The sequence below is a fragment of the Ictidomys tridecemlineatus genome, chromosome 1 (genome assembly GCF_052094955.1).
Source record: "Ictidomys tridecemlineatus isolate mIctTri1 chromosome 1, mIctTri1.hap1, whole genome shotgun sequence".
Taxonomy (NCBI): Eukaryota; Metazoa; Chordata; class Mammalia; order Rodentia; family Sciuridae; genus Ictidomys; species Ictidomys tridecemlineatus.
This window is the reverse complement of record NC_135477.1, coordinates 153553506-153571080: the sequence shown is the minus strand read 5'-3', so window position 1 is coordinate 153571080 and position 17575 is coordinate 153553506. Positions and strand designations below refer to the sequence as shown.

Genomic DNA, 17575 nt, shown 5'->3' with positions numbered 1-17575 from the left:
GATCGCCTCCACCGCCAGGCCCTGCCGCACCGCGACTGACCGCGCCGCGATGCCCTAGCCTCGACTTAACTTTAGGGCACAGCCCTGGGCGGCCCGAAGCCCCGGACGCACGAGCCCCTGCATGGGCTACTGTCTGGAGCCGGCCAGCGGGCATCCCGGGCTCTGATCTCCCACTCCGCCCCCTCGCGGTGAGAGTGGCGGCAGCGGGTGATGCGGCCCCTTTAAATCCGGGCCGCCCCGCCCTTCGCTGTCGACTCCGCGGCTGCCCCGGATCCAGGCCGGGCCGCGGCTCTCGCCGCCCAGTCCAACCCAGCCCGGCCCGGCCCTGCCGCCGAGCCGAGGCCCCCAGTGTCCCGCGCACCGGAGGAGCAGCCAGAGCCGCCCCCGGCCGGGGCCCCATCCCAGCCCTCCCGCAGCCCGCCCGGCCCCGGCCCCCAGCCCTTCCTCGCCCCGGGGCCGGGGCCCCCGCCGCCTCCCGGCCCCTGCGCCCCGGCCCCGGTCCCCCGGGCCATGCGGCCTCGGCCCCGCCGGCGCCCGCCGCGCACCCGAGATGAGGCTCCGCAATGGCACCTTCCTGACGCTGCTGCTCTTCTGTCTGTGCGCCTTCCTCTCGCTTTCCTGGTACGCGGCGCTCAGCGGCCAGAAAGGTGAGCCCCCATCCCCCGCGGCCGCCTGGGCTCGGCCCGCGCCCGTCCCCACACCTGGGTGCACCTGGACGTCGGTGGCGGGAGAGGGGTCCGGTCAGAGGCCGCGTGAGGCGTCTAGAATTGGCCACAGGCGCCCCTGTCCTGGCCGGCCAGGAGGACGCCCCTCCCAGGCTCGCCCCCACTTGTTTGCTGCTGGAATAACCAAATTCTCCTCTGGCCTGGGCTGGGCCAAGAGGCGGATCGGTGATCTGTCCTGTGTGTAGCGCTCGGGACTGGCCTCTGCGGGCAGTTATCCCCATGCCTGGCGATATCACTCCCATTGGTCAGTTGAGGACCCATGGAGTTATCCCAGAGGGGCAGAGACACAAGGTCACAGAGGTGAGGTAACTGTGCTCAGGTAATGTGGGGAGCCTGCTCAAGGCATCTGGACAGGAACAGGCACAGTGTTCTTGAGACAGGTGTGAGGAGGCAGCTAGGCACTACTCTGCACCCCACACCGCCTAGCCACTCCATCCCACTCCCAGCGATCAGCTCCAGCCCACGGCTGGTGCTACTTCTGTGCATACTGCTCCCTGGGGCCACCTGCCAACCTTCTCCCTGGCACCGGGGCCCCAGGACTCCTCAGGTACCTATTCCCCAGGAATCCTTTCTGTGTATTCTCACCTGTGCAGAGTGAGTGAAGGGCTTCATGAGTAGCCAGCCCAGCCCTGGCTATTTGATCACTTACTTTGTGTGGTCTCATTGGACCACTCCTACCTCCTGAAACACATCTGAAGCTTGGGCGGGTTGTCTGGTCCACCATTAGAGCCTCTGAACTGAGGCTCACACATAGTGGGAGGCCTCAGCACTGGCCCCAGTCACCTGCTGGACAATGTGGTGTTTTGGCCTGAGGGGGCTGAGACCCTCAGAGGCCCTTTGTCCCTCCAGCCTGAGCACTGGAGGCACTATGGGAAAAGCTGCTTCCTTCCTGCAGGATCAGGCTAAGGCCAGCTGACTCTCTGCCTCCCTTCTACAAACTACTTCCCTGTTCCCCAACAGCACAGTAATGAGGCTGGAGGAGGAGGCTGGTGGAGGAGCTGGATCCTTCTTTGGGAGTCCAAGATCCAACTGCCCCCACCAGCTTCTTGCCAGCCCAGCCTAGCCCAACCCAGCCTTTTGCTGTCATTCTGTTTGGGTTGAGGCCAGGGTTGGCCTTGGAGCTCCAAGGCCAAAGATTCACAAATAACGGACCCTGAGGAGATACCTCTTAAGGCCTGGTACACAGCATGGCAGAATAGAGGCTGTTCAGGTAGAATGTGTTACCAGGGGACGACATAGTCAAGGCACAGTTTCTGTAGGGAGGACATGTCACCTGAGGAAGGGTATTTTGTACCCTTGGGATAGTATCCATGAAAACAGACTAGTGTGGCAATCTAGGTGGGGCCATGACTGAAGATCTAGGGCTCATTCAAATCAGATGATGAGCCCTTGTACCTTATCCTCAGCCAGGCCACAGTTACTGTAAGTCTTCTATAGCAGCCACATGCCCTCAGCCTTGATGACAGGAGCCACAACCAGGTACCCCATGGGAGGCCTCTTCTGGGAGAGTAGCTAGCTCACCATAGGGAATCAGTCTCCTGGAGGAGTAAGCAGAATAAGGGGAACAGAGTGTCTCCACCTAGGACCCCATGCCTGAGGTAGGCATGCAGGAGGCTGGCACTCTGAGAGTCTGGGAAGGAGAGCTCCCCAGCGAAGAGTGAGGCTGAGATGCAGGGATTCTTTCCCTTGGGGGATTAAATCCCAAATCCTGAGGGAATGGAAAGGGCAATGACTGTTTCCATGGGGGCCCAGTAGGGCCCTGTCTTTGGAGGCCTCAAGAGAAGCTAGAAATCTGGGCAATTGTGTGAATGTTTCATCTCATTCTTACAAGCAAACAACTCTGTATAAGCCCACAGTGAAGCCAGACTCAATCAGTCTGAAGCCAGATTGGATCCTGGCTTCTGGGTTGTTGTGGATATAGGGCTCAGGAGAAAGTCCAGTACTTAGGGGAAAGGCAAAGGAAACCAAATCTGCCCGGAAGGGAGGAGTTGGGCAGGGAGCCAGAGAGGAAGGGGAAAGCAGGAGCAAGGGACATCCAGGAAGCCTGTGTCAAGTCCAGGAAGGATTCTTAGACTTTGGAAAGATGGACCCAGGAACAGGGTTTAGGGCCCAGTTTCACATCCGGCCTTGACTATTTTTATAAAGTAGCTCTGTGGCCCTCAGCCAAACACCTGCTGAGACCCATCCCTGGGGAGGCAGACCATTAGGGGGAAACGGAACACTGGGCCTCAGCTACACAGCCCTTCCCAGTGGATAGGCTGTCTCTCTCCCTAGTCCTGGACTTCAGTAATGTTGGACACCCTCCTTGAGTCCTGGAAGGGAGAAAGCCCAGGAGAGGGGTGGATACCTGCCATTCTCCATGTTCCCCTTCCTCCCCTACAGGTTCATAGCAGATCTCTGGCTGGACCTAGCACCTGCCTGTGGCCCTCTGAGCCTGTTTCCTCTTTCCTAAGTATGCAACCCTGGAGCTCTAGCTTGGTTCTGGAATTTATTTCTTCACCTAGGTGGAACATTGTGGGCCCTAGGGTGCCTGATTTCTCTGCCTCCAGGGAAGGAATGAGAACACCTCCAGGCCAATAGTGTACCAATAGCTCTCAATAATGTGGTCACAACTTCAGTCCTTGCTTGGGGCCAGCTCTACCCTGCCTTCCTAAAGTGGGAAGTTATGGATGGAAAGAGAAGCCAAAGTCTCTAATTCCCAGGATCCTCTGCCATGCCCTGTTCTGCTCACCCAGAGGGACCATAGGCTCTTAACAGGCTTTGCCTCCTCATCACTTGAGTTGCCTTCTCAGCCCACTCACCACCCAGCCCATAAAGATTGTGGGATGATGGGATGGCCTGGCAGAGCCCTGGTATAAGCAGAGCCCATGGGGAAGGTGGTCACAGAGCTTGAATTTCTGGCTTTGACAGGCTAGGACAGAGTGGACCCACCATCAGAAAAGCCAGGGTTGAGGGTCAAACCCAAATCTTATGGGCAGAAGCAGGCAAGACAAGGCTAGCAGTGTTCAGGGAAATTACAGTAGCTAGCCCTAGCTTGGGTAGGAGCCATTTCCAACAGAAGAGAGACCATGGTAGGGAATAAGCTGTGGTCAGGCCTAGGTGGCCAGGATGATTCAGAGAAGCATTGTCCACCATGGCCTGCCTGTCCTGTCCACCTGGGGCAGTCCAATAAGGGACAGAGTTTGGTCGATTTAAATAACAGAGAAGTCCAGGGTAGGGGAATTGGGGCTCTAGTTAAAGGTATGTGAGCCTTCCCTCCCCCCTCAGAGTGGCCCCACCTCAGGGAGCTATTTTGGATGGAGCCAGTGGCAAAAGTTTGCCCCTTAGCTACACTACACAGAGGGAGGCATTTGTTCTACCCAGGCAGCTCTGAACTCCCTCCTTGGAGCTCTGAGAGTCTCAGCACCTCTGATTCTCTCCATCAGCTACTACTACCACTACTGAAAAGAGAAGAGCTGTGAGTGTTGAAAATGGCCAATTCTGCACTCAAGGAGTCAGGTTTCTAGGGTAACTGGCTAGGAGCCTCTCAGATCTGGTAACCCAACTCCTTCTCTCCCCACCCCCCACCACCAAGCAAGGTGTGTGGCCTTTAACCCTGGTGAGGCAGGGTGTGGGAAGATTGGGGAACCATCTGCTCTAATAAGAGGTACCTCCAGGGGGATCTGCTTAGCTTTGTCTTCTCCAATTCCCTCTTCTTGCTCTGGGACTTAGCATTTAAACCTCTGCCTGGTCTGAGGCTGGAGCTGCAGAAGGAGGTGTGTCCTTTGCCTTGATCCTGACCTTTGGTGCACAGGGCTGGGTAGGGGGAATGCCATCCTAGGGTACTGAAGGAGCTGTGAACCCACCAGAGATCAAGGAATAGAAGAACTGCTTGAGGTAGGAGGGGAGTTCTGGAAGGATTCTTAAATTTTGAGACCTGGAAACAAGGCCTTGAAGGCTACATGTACTTTCACTAGTCCCATAAGACAAAAGGGGATTCCAGGCAGAAGAAACAGCTGTGCAAAAGCAATAAATGTTAGATGAGGAAGAGGTGTATGTGATGGCAAATAAAGAGGGCAAAAGCCAGACTAACAAAGGCCTCGAATGCACAGTCTGGCAGGAACTGCTGGCACCCAGCCATGGGGGTTGTTTATCATTCCTGCCCACTGGTCCTTGCCAGACCAGTGGAGCCAGGTGCTTGACACCCCCGGGAAATCCTCTCTGCTCTCAGGCAGCCCCACCTATGCTGTTCCCAGCCTACATATACCCCTAATGCTCAAGCCCAGCTACTGCTAGCTGGGTTCCTATTGGAGGTTCTGACCTGGTTCCCCCTGGGTGGCATGCAGACCCTTTGAGGTGGCCCAGGCCACAAGTCTCCAGAGTTGCAGGCATTCAGGGCTTCTGTTCACCTGCTATCCCCTGACTGTTTGAGCAACACTTAGGCTAGTTTCTCAACTTCATCTACTTATCTGAGCAAGCAGGTGGGATGGGAGTGGCTAAAATTGCAGCAGCCACTCCCAGGGTCCTATGTGACACTGAGAACTCAGTGCAGATGACAACCAGGACTGTGAACAGACACCCAGGGTCACAGATCAGTCCTACTGGGAGGATAGGAATAGGAGTTCAGGGAGGCTGGCTGTCCCCAGAAGGGGACTGACTTTGAGCTCAGGTAAGGGTGACAAGAGGGAAGGGGAAGGCTAGAGCTGAGGAACTACTTGAAGAAGGGCAAAGTCCTTGTATCCTGGATGGGACCTTAGGTGTTCTAATCCCCACAAGGAGCACATGCGAAAGAAGCAGGAGGGGGGCTTTGGGAGCCAATGGGCAGAGAGGATTCAGTCTGAGGCTATTCTGTCCCCTGCTTAGCATTCCCTGGCTTGGGACTGGAAGTGATCTAGTGGTGTTCTGACTTTAGAGGTCTCCTCAAAGGAGTATGGTGAGAGGGCAAATCCCCCTGCTGGGGGCTTGCCTACCCCAAGCATGAGCATCAGTGTGACTTTACCAGTGATCTTTATGTAAGGCAGACACGAGAAGAGCTATAGATGTGCTATTGTAAATGTGCACAGATGGGTACTCAGCTGTATGCACTAATATGAGCAAGGGACTTACCTGAGCAAGGTATGCTCCAGGCCGCCCCCTGGTAACTATGCATACGCCCTCACAGGCGATGTAGTGGACGTTTACCAGCGGGAGTTCCTGGCGCTGCGCGACCGATTGCACGCGGCTGAGCAGGAGAGTCTTAAGCGCTCCAAGGAGCTCAACCTGGTGCTGGATGAGATCAAGAGAGCCGTGTCAGAGAGACAGGCACTGCGAGACGGAGAAGGCAATCGCACCTGGGGCCGCCTAACAGGTGAACTGTGCAGAGGGCAGGATGAGGCACACAGGGACTGACAGATTTCAGGCCCACTATCTGACCAGTTCCCTTCTGATCCACCCAGAGGACCCCCGACTGAAGCCGTGGAACGTCTCGCACAGGCACGTGCTGCACCTGCCCACAGTCTTCCACCACTTGCCACACCTACTGGCCAAGGAGAGCAGTCTGCAACCAGCAGTGCGCGTGGGCCAGGGCCGCACAGGAGGTAGGAGTGTAGTAGCCTAGCAGGGGCAAGAGGCGGGCAGTGAGGAGTCCCCAGCGTCATGCCCACTGTCACCCCTGTGCGCCCCTACAGTGTCGGTGGTGATGGGTATCCCGAGCGTGCGGCGCGAGGTGCACTCGTACCTGACAGACACGCTACACTCTCTCATTTCTGAGCTGAGTCCGCAGGAGAAGGAAGACTCTGTCATCGTGGTGCTGATCGCCGAGGCGAGTGGTCTAGGGCGTGGGGGTGAGGAAGGTATAGAAGGAAGACCCAAGATTCAAAATAACCAGAAAAGAAGTAATAAATAAAAGCAGAACAACATCCTGGAGGAAAAAACTACCAGAAGTTTCATTCACAAATTTATCAAAACAAAGTTAAGACAAAAGAAGCATTTTAGCGCCCCCTCGTGGACATGGCCTGTTATCTGGTTCCATTCACCCCACTCTATGTCAGCCCCCTATGTATCCCAAAGGGCTTTGCCTGAGGTAACTGCGACTCCCAGCCCTGGCCTTACTTGGCCTTCTGGACAAGAGGCTCATTCCATCCACACGTGGGGACATCTGAAGTCTGCACCCCTGTCCCTCCTTCCTTCTTCCAGGCTATTAGGGGTGGTAACCAGGCTAAGAGGGTGCTTGGTTTTCCCACAGACTGACTCTCAGTATACATCGGCAGTGACAGAGAACATCAAGGCCTTGTGAGTACTGGAAACCCGAGAAAGCTGGTGAAGGGAAGGCCCTTGGGGTGCTGGGCAGACAGAAGCCTGCCTCCCCCACAAGATGGTGCCTTCCGTCTGTGGGGGAAGATGCTTCCCCTGTTGGCTGAGAGAGGGTGAGTGTGTAGGGGTGTCCAAGCCCCTCTGGAGCCTTAGTGCCTCAGTACACTGGTTGTGGTGGTGTGGGAAGGAGAGGGGATGTCTGCCTGGTGAGCCCTAACAAAGGGTTGGCTCAGAGGCCCCCGTAGCCCTGGAGGCTGCACACCCACTGGGCCTTCCTGCCCCTCTCTCCAGGTTCCCCACGGAGATCCATTCCGGGCTCCTGGAGGTCATTTCCCCTTCCCCTCACTTCTACCCTGACTTCTCCCGCCTCCGAGAGTCCTTTGGGGACCCCAAGGAGAGAGTCAGGTACTTGCCCACTTCCCCCCAACACCTTGGTGGCCCCAACAGTCTATAATATTCCCACCTGCTGAGAATCCAGCCTGTTGGTATCTGAGTCCAGAGCACTTGTCACCACCATGTGTCTGTCCTTGGAGGACTGCTGCAGGGGGATGGGGGATGGGGGATGGGTCCCTCCTACTCAGAGGCTTCTCTGGTAGTCACACTGGAAGTGAAGGAGTCTCAGGAGCTGAGAGCCCTGCCCTCCAACCCACAGGTGGAGGACCAAACAGAACCTCGATTATTGTTTCCTCATGATGTATGCGCAGTCCAAAGGCATCTACTATGTGCAGGTCAGCCTTGAGATCCTGTATGCCCCTGCTCTATCCCGGACCTTGGTTGGGCCTGGATGCTTAGCCCTGATCTGCCTCATATCCCTTCCTGCTCTGGCTTTGGTTAAACTTGGATGAAGGACCCTGCCCTGCCTGTGTCCATCCTGAGTCCCAAACTTTCATGCAGCTGGAGGATGACATCGTAGCCAAGCCCAACTACCTGAGCACCATGAAGAACTTCGCACTGCAGCAACCCTCAGAGGACTGGATGATCCTGGAGTTCTCCCAGCTGGGCTTCATTGGTATGCCAACCCTTACCCAGTCCCACTGGCCTGTCCACAGCCCTTCAATCCTGCCCACCCCTCTGCTATTAGCTCTTAGCTCCAGTACATGCTGTCATGCTTATGAGCCTTTGTCCAGATTGAGGTGTCCTAGAGTGCCTGCTATAGCCCCATCTGCCCTCTGTGTGGGGATGTCTGGGTTCACCATCCTGTCTATCCCCTTATGCCCCCACCTGCCAAAAGCTGTTTCACAGATTTGTAGTGGAACTCTTCCAGTGGCTCTCATAGGAATTAAAGAGGGTCAAGCAATGCTATCCATTCTGTACCCATTATTCCCCACCCCAACCCCACCTCCAGGAAAGATGTTCAAGTCGTTGGACCTGAGCCTGATTGTGGAGTTCATCCTCATGTTCTACCGGGACAAGCCCATTGACTGGCTTCTGGACCATATTCTCTGGGTGAAGGTCTGCAACCCTGAAAAGGATGCGGTAAGTAGGGGGTGCACAGAGTGAGGAACAGGAGAAGCTGGGCATTCAGCCAATCGCATTTGACTATGTTCTCCTCCACATGTCTGATCATGAGGAGATAGCCCTGCTGGCCAGGCCTGCCCTTGGAGTTGGGGCTCAGCTGAACCCTAGGGTGTCACTCTCCCTTCACAGAAGCATTGTGACCGGCAGAAGGCCAACCTTCGGATCCGCTTTAAGCCGTCCCTCTTCCAGCATGTGGGCACTCACTCATCACTGGCTGGCAAAATCCAGAAACTGAAGGTGAGGTATACCACATGCTCCTGAAGCAGGGATGGGGTTCAGGGTGAAGCTCACTCATGCTCAACTCACTGTTCCTCTGTGCCACAGGACAAGGATTTTGGAAAGCAGGCCCTGAGGAAGGAGCATGTGAACCCACCCGCTGAGGTGAGCACAAGCCTGAAGACATACCAGCATTTCACCCTGGAGAAGGCCTACCTACGTGAGGATTTCTTCTGGGCATTCACACCTGCTGCAGGGGACTTCATTCGCTTCCGCTTCTTCCAACCATTACGCCTTGAGCGGTCAGTGTCAACAGCCACAGGGCCACATTGGGGGAGGGGGCAGGGTGCTGACCTCAGCACAAGTTCCTATGCCTGCATATGACCCCCAGAAAATTGACCTCACTGTTATCTAACCTCACCATGCCTCAGTTTTTTTTTTTTTTTTTTTTATCTGCAAAGTGCGGCTCATAACCGTACCTTACTATCTTGTGAGGACTAGTTTAATCAGTGCCTCTAGGTGATGGTTGTCACTAGATCATTGTCAATGATCATTGTCCCAAGTAAGGCCCTGGCTGCCTTTCATGGCCCATAGATCGCCTGTGATGGTATCTACCTCCCCCCCCCCAGCTCTGGGGCCCACCTGACCTTTTTATGCTGAATCCTGGGCAATGTGTCACCCTTTGCAGCAGCTCACCCATTTGTCTGGCCATGTGCAGGTTCTTCTTCCGCAGCGGGAACATTGAGCACCCAGAAGACAAGCTCTTCAATACTTCTGTGGAGGTGCTGCCCTTTGATGTGAGTGTTCCAGGATGTGGGTGGACACTGAGGCTTGACCCTCTCATGGCAACCACTCCAGCCCCTTGATTTGCCCCCAGAATCCCCAGTCAGAGAAGGAGGCCCTGCAGGAGGGCCGCTCAGCCACTCTTCGTTATCCTCGGAGCCCTGATGGCTACCTTCAGATAGGTGAGTAAAGGACAGTGGGGGCTGGGGGGCCATCTGGCTGGGCTGAACATGCAGGCCCTGTTTAGGCTGAGTGTTAGGTTTTGGCATGTTTACTTCTCAGCACTGCCTTCCCCTAGGTTCCTTCTACAAGGGTGTGGCAGAAGGTGAGGTAGACCCTGCCTTTGGACCCCTGGAAGCACTGCGTCTGTCCATTCAGACTGATTCCCCAGTGTGGGTCATTCTGAGTGAGGTAAGCCAGGGCAAGGTGCAGGGAACATCAGGGAAACCATGACAGAGCCCTGAGCCCTAAGCTGCACTGACCCTGTGCCCAACTCCTCCAGATCTTCCTGAAAAAAGCCGACTGAGCGAGGGCTTCTGAGGGTGCTCTGTGGCCAGCCCTGAAGCCCATGTGTCCAAGGATGTTGTCGTTGCTGCCCCCGGAGGGCCAGGCGCATCCATCCTGTCCAGAGGGTTCTGTGCAAGGCCTGGGGTCCACCGCTGGCCCGGAGGCCCCAGGAGCTGGTGCTGCCCCTGCCCGCCAGCCGCGGGAAGAGGCAGGCGGCCCCCACACTGTGCCTGAGGGCTGGCCCACTGGCTGCCCGCCCGAACTGTTCACACCCGGCCAGCTGGCTTGGGCCAGGCCGTTTTAGAAGAGCTTTTTCTTGGGCGCCCACTGTCTCTGGCGCGAACACTGGAATGCATATACTACTTTATGTGCTGTGTTTTTTATTCTTGGATACATTTGATTTTTTCACGTAAGTCCACATATACTTCTATAAGAGCGTGACTTGTAATAAAGGATTAATGAAGTGTGTGCCTCAAATGTGAATGCTCTGAGTTCTGGCCAGGCAACTCCTGGTGTGCCTCTACACTTGCCCAACCTCCAAGGACCCCATTTGCTGGTGGTCAAAGGAAGCCCTGGTACTCAGAGACCCCACCCTGTATGAGCTGCAGTGATGGACTTGATCTCTCTGGGCTAGGCCAAGGGCCCAGCCTTCTGCTGATACATGTCCAGAGCTTCTGCAGCCACTGCTCAATAGGACCTTGCTCAATTCCAGGTAGGGTCCTGGCAGTCTAGTCAGTAACTCAGGGATCATTAACTCGGAGTTCAGGTCCAAGCACCCAAAGCTGCCCCCATCCTAGGAGTAATCCCTTCCTCAAATATCACTGTAGGCTGGCATCCCCCTGCCCCTGCTGCCTGTGCTGCCAGCCTTTCCTTGGTGCCTCTAGTTAAGGTATTCTCCATCCTCTTTATTCCATCTCCTTCATGGTTCTCTGTCCTTGTCCTTGTCTCCTGCTTATCTGGCTTCCCTAGTCTCAGACTAGGGTCTTCTTCCCTAAAACAAATGAGCCACCTCAGCCAACCTCAGGGCACAGGTTTTTGACCTTTGTGCTCTGCTATCTAGGCTAAAAGTCACTTTTAGAAATGATTTTCCCATAGGCCTTCCTGGAGTCTGGTCCCCCAAGGCACACTGATGCTTTCTTGAGAAAACCTATTCTTGACTACACTTCGGTTCATGCCCACTACTCTACTGCTCTTGACATGGGGGACACAGTACTGATCAAAAAAGGGAGAGAATGACCAGTTCTGGTTGTGAAGGCAGTGTGGGGGAAGATGAGGAATTAGGTAGCCAAGGTCAGTGGAAGGGAAAGAAGGCTTGAGGATCAAGGGGGAAAAGAACACTAAATGGGGCGGGGGCGGAGGGGGGGTAAGGACTTAGAGGGAAGGGGAAGCCCTTTCCTCTGTGGCCCCATCCATACCTCCGAGCCCCAACACTACTTCCACGGCCAACGGCTGAATCCCTGCAAGCTTTACAGCCTCGCGAGCGCGCGCGCACACACACACACACACACACACACACACCCAGAAAATGCAGTTGGGGGGTCCAGTCACGGAATCTTTAATTAGACACGGGGATGCAGGGGTGGGCAACCATCCTTTGCTCCTGGACTCTCTGGCTCTTCTCAACTTTGCCAACCCGCTGTCCTTCCTCTCAAGTCATCATAGGCAGCAGCTTCTGGAACCGTCTGAAAACCGCAGCTTGCAGGGTGGCCGGGAGGAAGTGGAAGAGTAGTCCGAGGGCAGCCAGCGCCACAAGCAGCCAGAGCGCGTGCGCGCTCGCGTACAGGGGGGCCAACCTGCGGGCCAAGCCCAGCGGGTGCAGGCGGAGGCAGGAGGAGGCTCCGCCTCTCTCCAGCTCACGCACCAGACCTGTCCACCCTCTCCGCTCAGGGTTAAGGCACCGCCTGGCAAGCCGATGGCCAGCTATCTGCCAAGGGCCGGGGCCTTCAGAACCCTGCCCATGAGCGATCTTTCCCCAGAACGGCTTTACTGGGAGTCCCGCCCGGGTTCTCACCTTAGTTGCGCCGAGCGCGCGTAGCCCTGGAAGTAGCGGAGGCGCGCGAACAGGTAGACCAAACCACACAGAGCTGCCGCGCCTGCGAGAGTGACAGGTGAGCTCTGGGAGACCCCAGGGGACCCACTGCAACACCCATCTCCTTCCCCCAGACCTTCGTGGAAAAAGATGCCAGCGACCCAGAGCATTGCGAGGAACAGCGGGAAGTACTCGCTGCAGTTAACCCTGTGGAGGAGGCGGGGTAGATGAGACCGCCGGTCTGGTTGGTCCTCTGACCCTAATCCGCCTCATTCTCGCTACTCTCTCCGCGCCCTCCCGCCGCTCCTCACTGGGCTCGGTAGACGCGCTCGAACTCAGGCGGACCGGTGGTAAGCGGCGGGGACACGCGGAAAGCCCTGCGCGCCCAGATCACCTGCAGAGAGAAGTAGGCTGGGAGCAGAGGGGAGGCCAGAGTCAGGTCTGGACGCCCCGCAGACTTGTGAGGAAGCCTTCTCTTGTCTCACCCTGCACTTTCCCTTCTTCACGCAGAACGATTCCCCTCTAACTCCATTCCTCGAGAATCTCCTATCAGACCCGCCGTCTGCCAGCTGTATCAAGGATGCTTAATGGGGAGGGCAGGGCTGAAGCTGTGGGCAGGGAAAGGCCCTGTCCTTTCTGCCTCGTGAGTGGTGCAGTCTGTTGGTGGGAGAGGCCACATGAGACTTTGCTCCTGAACAATTTGACTTGCAAAACTTAGGCAAATGCCCAACTTCTACTCTCTAAGCATGGACTTCAGCTTTCTAGTCTCTCGACAGGAAGTGCCACCGGTGGGCGGGGGCGTAGGGGATGGGAGTGATGAGATGTGGGGGAGGAGGCTGAGGTAGAATTAAACTCTATTCCTCCAAATCCAAGGAAGCACACCCTAGTGGCTAAGAGACCCTGTTCACTCAAATCACCCAGAAAGGGCTCCCTGATGCTGCTTAAAGCTTAGGTCACTCAAGCCTGTGTCCTAAGGCCTCCAAACTGTAGCATAGGCTCCAGTCTATTTTTCTGTTCAAACATTATAGACTCAACCCTAAATCTTACAGATGCCTTCTTTCCTGCTCCCAAGTAATTGCAGCCGGGACTTTCCCAGCCTAACTCCAGGATGCCCAGGAAAGGTGCAGAAGGTGGGCTGGCCATAAGGGGCCCTTCTTTTGCAGTGCGCAGAGGTCTAGGCCAGGTCCTGACCTCACACACAAGCCTGTCTCCCAGTGAGTTCCATGGCCCTAGTGCCTTTGGTGCCAGGCCCTTTGTAGACATATCCCATTCCAAGTGTACTGTGGGTGCTAAGGGGTGACCATGCCAGCACGATGTAGATTATGGAGCTAAACCTGTGGCTACATGAGAAGAAATTGGGGACCCATCTTGTTTGTGATGCTAGAGGTCATGTTGACCTGCCTGTTTAATCCTTTCAGAACCTCAGCACAGACTGTGCCATATCTTAGCCCTCATATTGCTGGGTCAATGGTGTCCTCAAATAGCAGAGATATCTGGCCCAGGAATGTGTCTAGGGCCAGTCTGAGAAAAGCATCAAAGTCAGGCACCTTTCGGGGGACTAGGAAGCAGGTTTCAATCCTGTCCAGGTCTGCATGGTCCCAGTGTGGAAGGTGCCTTTGAAGGAAGGGCAAGGGAATGGGCACTCCTTGGGATTCCCAGAGAGGGACACTGGAAAGGACAGAGATCAGTTGCTCTAAGCCCATGACATGCCCTCCTGGTAGTCTCTATACACAAGGGCCATCCTACCTTGGACCATGGAGGGAATTCTTCTCCCAAGAATGAAGGGTGCAGTCATGAATGGTCCCACCATTCATTTAGGTGGTCTCCCACCCCCAAGTCCTACAGCTCCACACAGTTGGATACCACACTAGAATCCTTTGGGAGTCCTGCCGTCCTCCAGGCTTCTTATGCTGGCTAAGAGGCCACCAACCCCCATCCCCAAGCCAGCACCTAGCATGCCTACTTCAGTTGTCCCTCAGCAGTATTTTTCCTTCTTGCTGCTTGTCCCCCTTATTCATCCAAGCCTCTCAGTGTTAGTAACTGCCCAGAGTTTCACAGCTTGTCCTGCAGACACCCCCACAGCTTTCCCTTCCCTACCTTACGAAAATCCAAGTGAGCCTCTCAACCAGAACTCAGGCCCTAGGGCATGTAAGTCTCCAGTGACTCTGGAAAAGTGTGGGCCTTGGCAATAGGAGCCTAGGCTGGAGGTAACCCTCTGCCCTTCACCCAGGTCTGGGACCCCCATCCCTTTCCCAGGGTCTGGAAGATAGAAGACAGATTGCATGAGTCTGATGCCTACCCACTTCCAGATAGGAGCCATCCTACCTTGCAGCAGGACTCCCAAGAGGGTAACACTGGCCAGAAGAGCCACCTCGTCTTTCATGGTGCCAGTAGTGGAAGGGCTAGCTGCAGAGTTCTTATCAGCCCATCTGCTGCTCAGAGGCGGCCCCAGAGAGGAAGAGCAGCTCAGCACCCACTCCACCCCTTCTCAGTGGAGGGGGGTGCATAGCGGGGGAGTAACCACAAAGGCAGGGAGCCTAGGCTAGCTGGAAGGGCGGAAGCCAGAACTGGGGACAGTCTGGCCACTACCCTAGTTCTTCTTGCCCCTTCCATGACTGGTTCTGTGTTGACAGAGCCCAGGCTGTCCACTCAGGCCTGCTTCAGCGCTGGGTTATGTCCAGTTGTTTTGTTCCCCCACAGTTTTTCCCTTGCTCTGCACCCTTAGCTGGTCCCAGATGGCCCTTCAGCCTTTTCAGGGTTGTGTTGTTGTTGTTTTGTGATACTTGGGACTGAACCTTGAGGTGCTTTCTCTGCCACTGAGCTACATCTCCAGCACTTTTGATTTTTTATTTTGATACAGGGTCTTGCTAAATTGCCGAGGCTGCCCTTGAACTTGCGATCCTACTGCCTCAACCACAGAATAGAGTAGCTGGGATCACAGGCGTGTTCCCCTATACCCAGCCAGTCTTTTCAGTTTTGTGAAATGTCACTTCTCTTTTTGACTAAAGCTGTTTTGAGGTGGGCTTGGTCAGTGATAACAGATTCAAGATTGATACAGAAGATGCAAAGGCATGCCAGCTCGGTGACGTGCTGGTAATGCCAGAGACTGGGAGTTGAGGGTACAAAGGTAGGGGTCATTGAAGGCCACAAGCAATCATGGCTTTGCTGAGGAAAAGGAGGGGACAGCGTAACTGCTACTTCACCAGGTCTTGAGCCACCAGGATGCGGTCCCACATGCACACACTGGCTGGTCACACCAGGAGAGTCTCAATATGTCTGGGTCATTGACCTTGGAAGCTCCACGCTTAACATTCACCTAGCCTCCTTTCTTGTTGTCCCCAAGCCCTGGTTCCAGCCTGGGGACTTTGTGCCTGCTGGGCTCTCCCAGAACCCCTTTCTCCATCTCCTCACCTGGCCAATAGCCACTGCCGTTTGCTCATCATCATCCCCAAGACAACAGATGATCCCCAATTGGGGGCCCTGCAAGTTCTTCAAGGTCAGGGGTGGGTCCTCATGCTTGTCCCCTGACTTAGGCCAAGGTTTGACAGGAGCAATTATGCCAAGTGCTGGAAGGTGATTGATAGAAGCCAGGAGACTGAGTGCCAGAGAGCAATGCCAGCCACATCTTTGGGCCTTCTCTGCCACTCAGCCCACTTCCTCCCTGAACCTGTTATAAGGAGCCACTTCAGAAAACACTCTAAGTCCAAATTCAAATCAAAGAGAACTTTATTTACCTGGCCAGGAACTGTCACCCACCTGTAGAGGCTGACGCTCTGTAGGAGAACAGCCATTTCCTGGCCTGTGTCTTGGGAATTTAAGGACGAAAACCACAGCTCAGGGGCTTTCCTTAGCGTCATGCAAGCAAGTCAATCATAGAAGCTAAAGCAGCAGTTAGCACAGCAACTCAATCGCATCTTGGGTTTGAGCAGGTGTCAGACAACCTTATTGTGAGTTCAAGTAGGTGATTAGTGGGAGCCAGAATCTACTTCAAAGTCTTGGATCACCAAGACCACCATATCCTGGGTTGAGTACATTTTGTAGGGTACAAAGTACAGAATACCATATATTATAAGAAAACAGCTTTCATTTCAGTTTCTCAGAAACAGCTCTTGTAACAGTTTTTTTTGTTTGTTTGTTTTGTTTTTTTACAGAAGGCAGCAAAATGGAGCCTTAGGCCTGCCTATGACAGTTCTTGCTTTATAATTGTCTTATCTCACTTATCAAAATCTTATATATCTATAATCTAAATTTTTTACTAATCTATAACCTACAGCTTACACTCTTACTGATTGTATTTATCAGTTCACACCACAACAAACCTTCCCTGACTGCAGCCCCTATGGCTCTGGCCTCCCCTCTAGACTACCAAGGCCTGTATTAGGGAGGGCAGGGCACGTGTTGCTAGGCAGGCACCGGCATAGGATCTGGCAGCTGTGTCCCCATGTGCCTCTGTGAACTGTGTGGTTGCCCACTCGCCTCTGGAGTCTCTCAGTGCATTGTATCAGAGCTTACCCATGGGCCTGTCGGCATGTCTGGGTCTTTAGTTCAGACCCTCTCTCCACCAGGCTCTCATTTCCTCTGAGGCCTGGATGTCCTCCCATCCAGGAACATCCCCTCTGCTCTCATAACAGGAAACTATTGCCTGACATCAGCAGATTCTGAGGAAGTCCCTGGACAGATGTCCAGGCAGGGCCCAGGGTCTCAGTCTGTTTGTGCTCACCTCCTTCATTGAGTTTGCCCAGACTCTCAGGACCCTGTCTAGGGTTGGCCATGCTCAGACTGACAGGAAGAGCCAGCCCAAGGTCCACCAGGCACTGGCCACCCACCCTCCGCCCTCCTGTCAAGCCCTGGAGACACCGGGGCTATGAACAGGAAGGGAAAGCTCCTCCCTGAGCTTCGGCAGAAGCTGCCCTGTGTGACCTCAGCCCCCACATGGCCAGGAAGAATCTTCTGGATGTTGAGCTCTTGAAGGGCCTCTGGGACATAGAAAGGCCCTGCTGGTTTTCAACTATGAAGTTGAAAAGGAATCAGAATGCAAATACAATAGACCCTCAGCTGTAAAGTACAAATAAATAGATATGTAAATACAGAAACCATGTTATCCTTACAAAAAGTTGCAAAAATAATACACTCTTCGCTCAGCCTCCTCTAGTAGTAAGTGTAGGGGCTGGGGCTGGGGCTCAGTGGTTGAGCACTTGCCTCGAACGTGTGAGGCACTGGGTTTGATCCTCAGCACCACATGAAAATAAATAAATAAATAAAGTTATTAAGTCCATCTACAACTAAAAAAACATTTAAAAAAGATATATATATAGTATAAGCATCATATAATTATGTAAACCAAAAGATTTCACATTGATATCTTCAAGCCATTTTACAGATTTTATTTAAATTTCAGTAACTGTCCCATTGAAAGAGTACAGAGACTTTGAGAAACACAAAAGACCACAGATTCTATTTACATGAAATGTCCAGAAAAGGCAACTCCGTAAAGTCATAAAACAGGCCAGTGGTTGCCTACAGCTGA

The 17575-nt window shown here is 54.4% G+C and overlaps 2 protein-coding genes across 3 annotated transcripts; one reads left to right on the top strand and one right to left on the bottom strand.

The window, feature by feature from the left end:
• Window positions 1-263: 263 nt before the first annotated feature.
• Mgat4b (alpha-1,3-mannosyl-glycoprotein 4-beta-N-acetylglucosaminyltransferase B) lies at window positions 264-10496 on the top strand. The gene is made up of 15 exons (XM_005339342.3): window positions 264-647; window positions 5866-6051; window positions 6140-6280; window positions 6371-6504; window positions 6928-6974; window positions 7287-7400; window positions 7648-7723; window positions 7890-8004; window positions 8341-8471; window positions 8643-8750; window positions 8838-9031; window positions 9448-9526; window positions 9607-9694; window positions 9811-9923; window positions 10015-10496. Exons 1-15 carry the CDS (start codon window positions 551-553, stop codon window positions 10036-10038), a joined length of 1647 nt encoding a protein of 548 aa, XP_005339399.1. The 5' UTR covers window positions 264-550; the 3' UTR covers window positions 10039-10496.
• A 1054-nt stretch (window positions 10497-11550) lies between these two features.
• On the bottom strand, window positions 11551-14517 carry Ltc4s (leukotriene C4 synthase). Of its 2 annotated transcripts, none has more exons than XM_005339343.5 (5): window positions 14374-14517; window positions 12360-12459; window positions 12185-12255; window positions 12031-12112; window positions 11551-11812 (listed from the first exon to the last, which is right to left on the bottom strand). In XM_005339343.5, exons 1-5 carry the CDS (start codon window positions 14429-14431, stop codon window positions 11668-11670), a joined length of 456 nt encoding a protein of 151 aa, XP_005339400.1. In that variant the 5' UTR covers window positions 14432-14517; the 3' UTR covers window positions 11551-11667. The 2 variants fall into 2 exon arrangements, with proteins under 2 accessions (XP_005339400.1, XP_021591635.1); XM_021735960.3 differs by having other exon boundaries at window positions 11551-11714.
• Window positions 14518-17575: the final 3058 nt, after the last annotated feature.

What these genes read in the sequence shown, in the direction of transcription:
- Mgat4b (XM_005339342.3), top strand. Translation starts at nt 551, where the DNA reads ATGAGGCTCCGCAATGGCACCTTCCTGACGCTGCTGCTCTTCTGTCTG. An exon ending in GACCCCAAGGAGAGAGTCAG is followed by an intron (nt 7,401 to 7,647) that starts GTACTTGCCCAC and finishes TCCAACCCACAG; the next exon opens with GTGGAGGACCAAACAGAACC. An exon ending in GCAACCCTGAAAAGGATGCG is followed by an intron (nt 8,472 to 8,642) that starts GTAAGTAGGGGG and finishes CTCCCTTCACAG; the next exon opens with AAGCATTGTGACCGGCAGAA.
- Ltc4s (XM_005339343.5), bottom strand. Translation starts at nt 14,431, where the DNA reads ATGAAAGACGAGGTGGCTCTTCTGGCCAGTGTTACCCTCTTGGGAGTC. An exon ending in GAGCGCGTCTACCGAGCCCA is followed by an intron (nt 12,256 to 12,359) that starts GTGAGGAGCGGC and finishes CCTCCTCCACAG; the next exon opens with GGTTAACTGCAGCGAGTACT. An exon ending in TGGCATCTTTTTCCACGAAG is followed by an intron (nt 12,113 to 12,184) that starts GTCTGGGGGAAG and finishes TCACTCTCGCAG; the next exon opens with GCGCGGCAGCTCTGTGTGGT.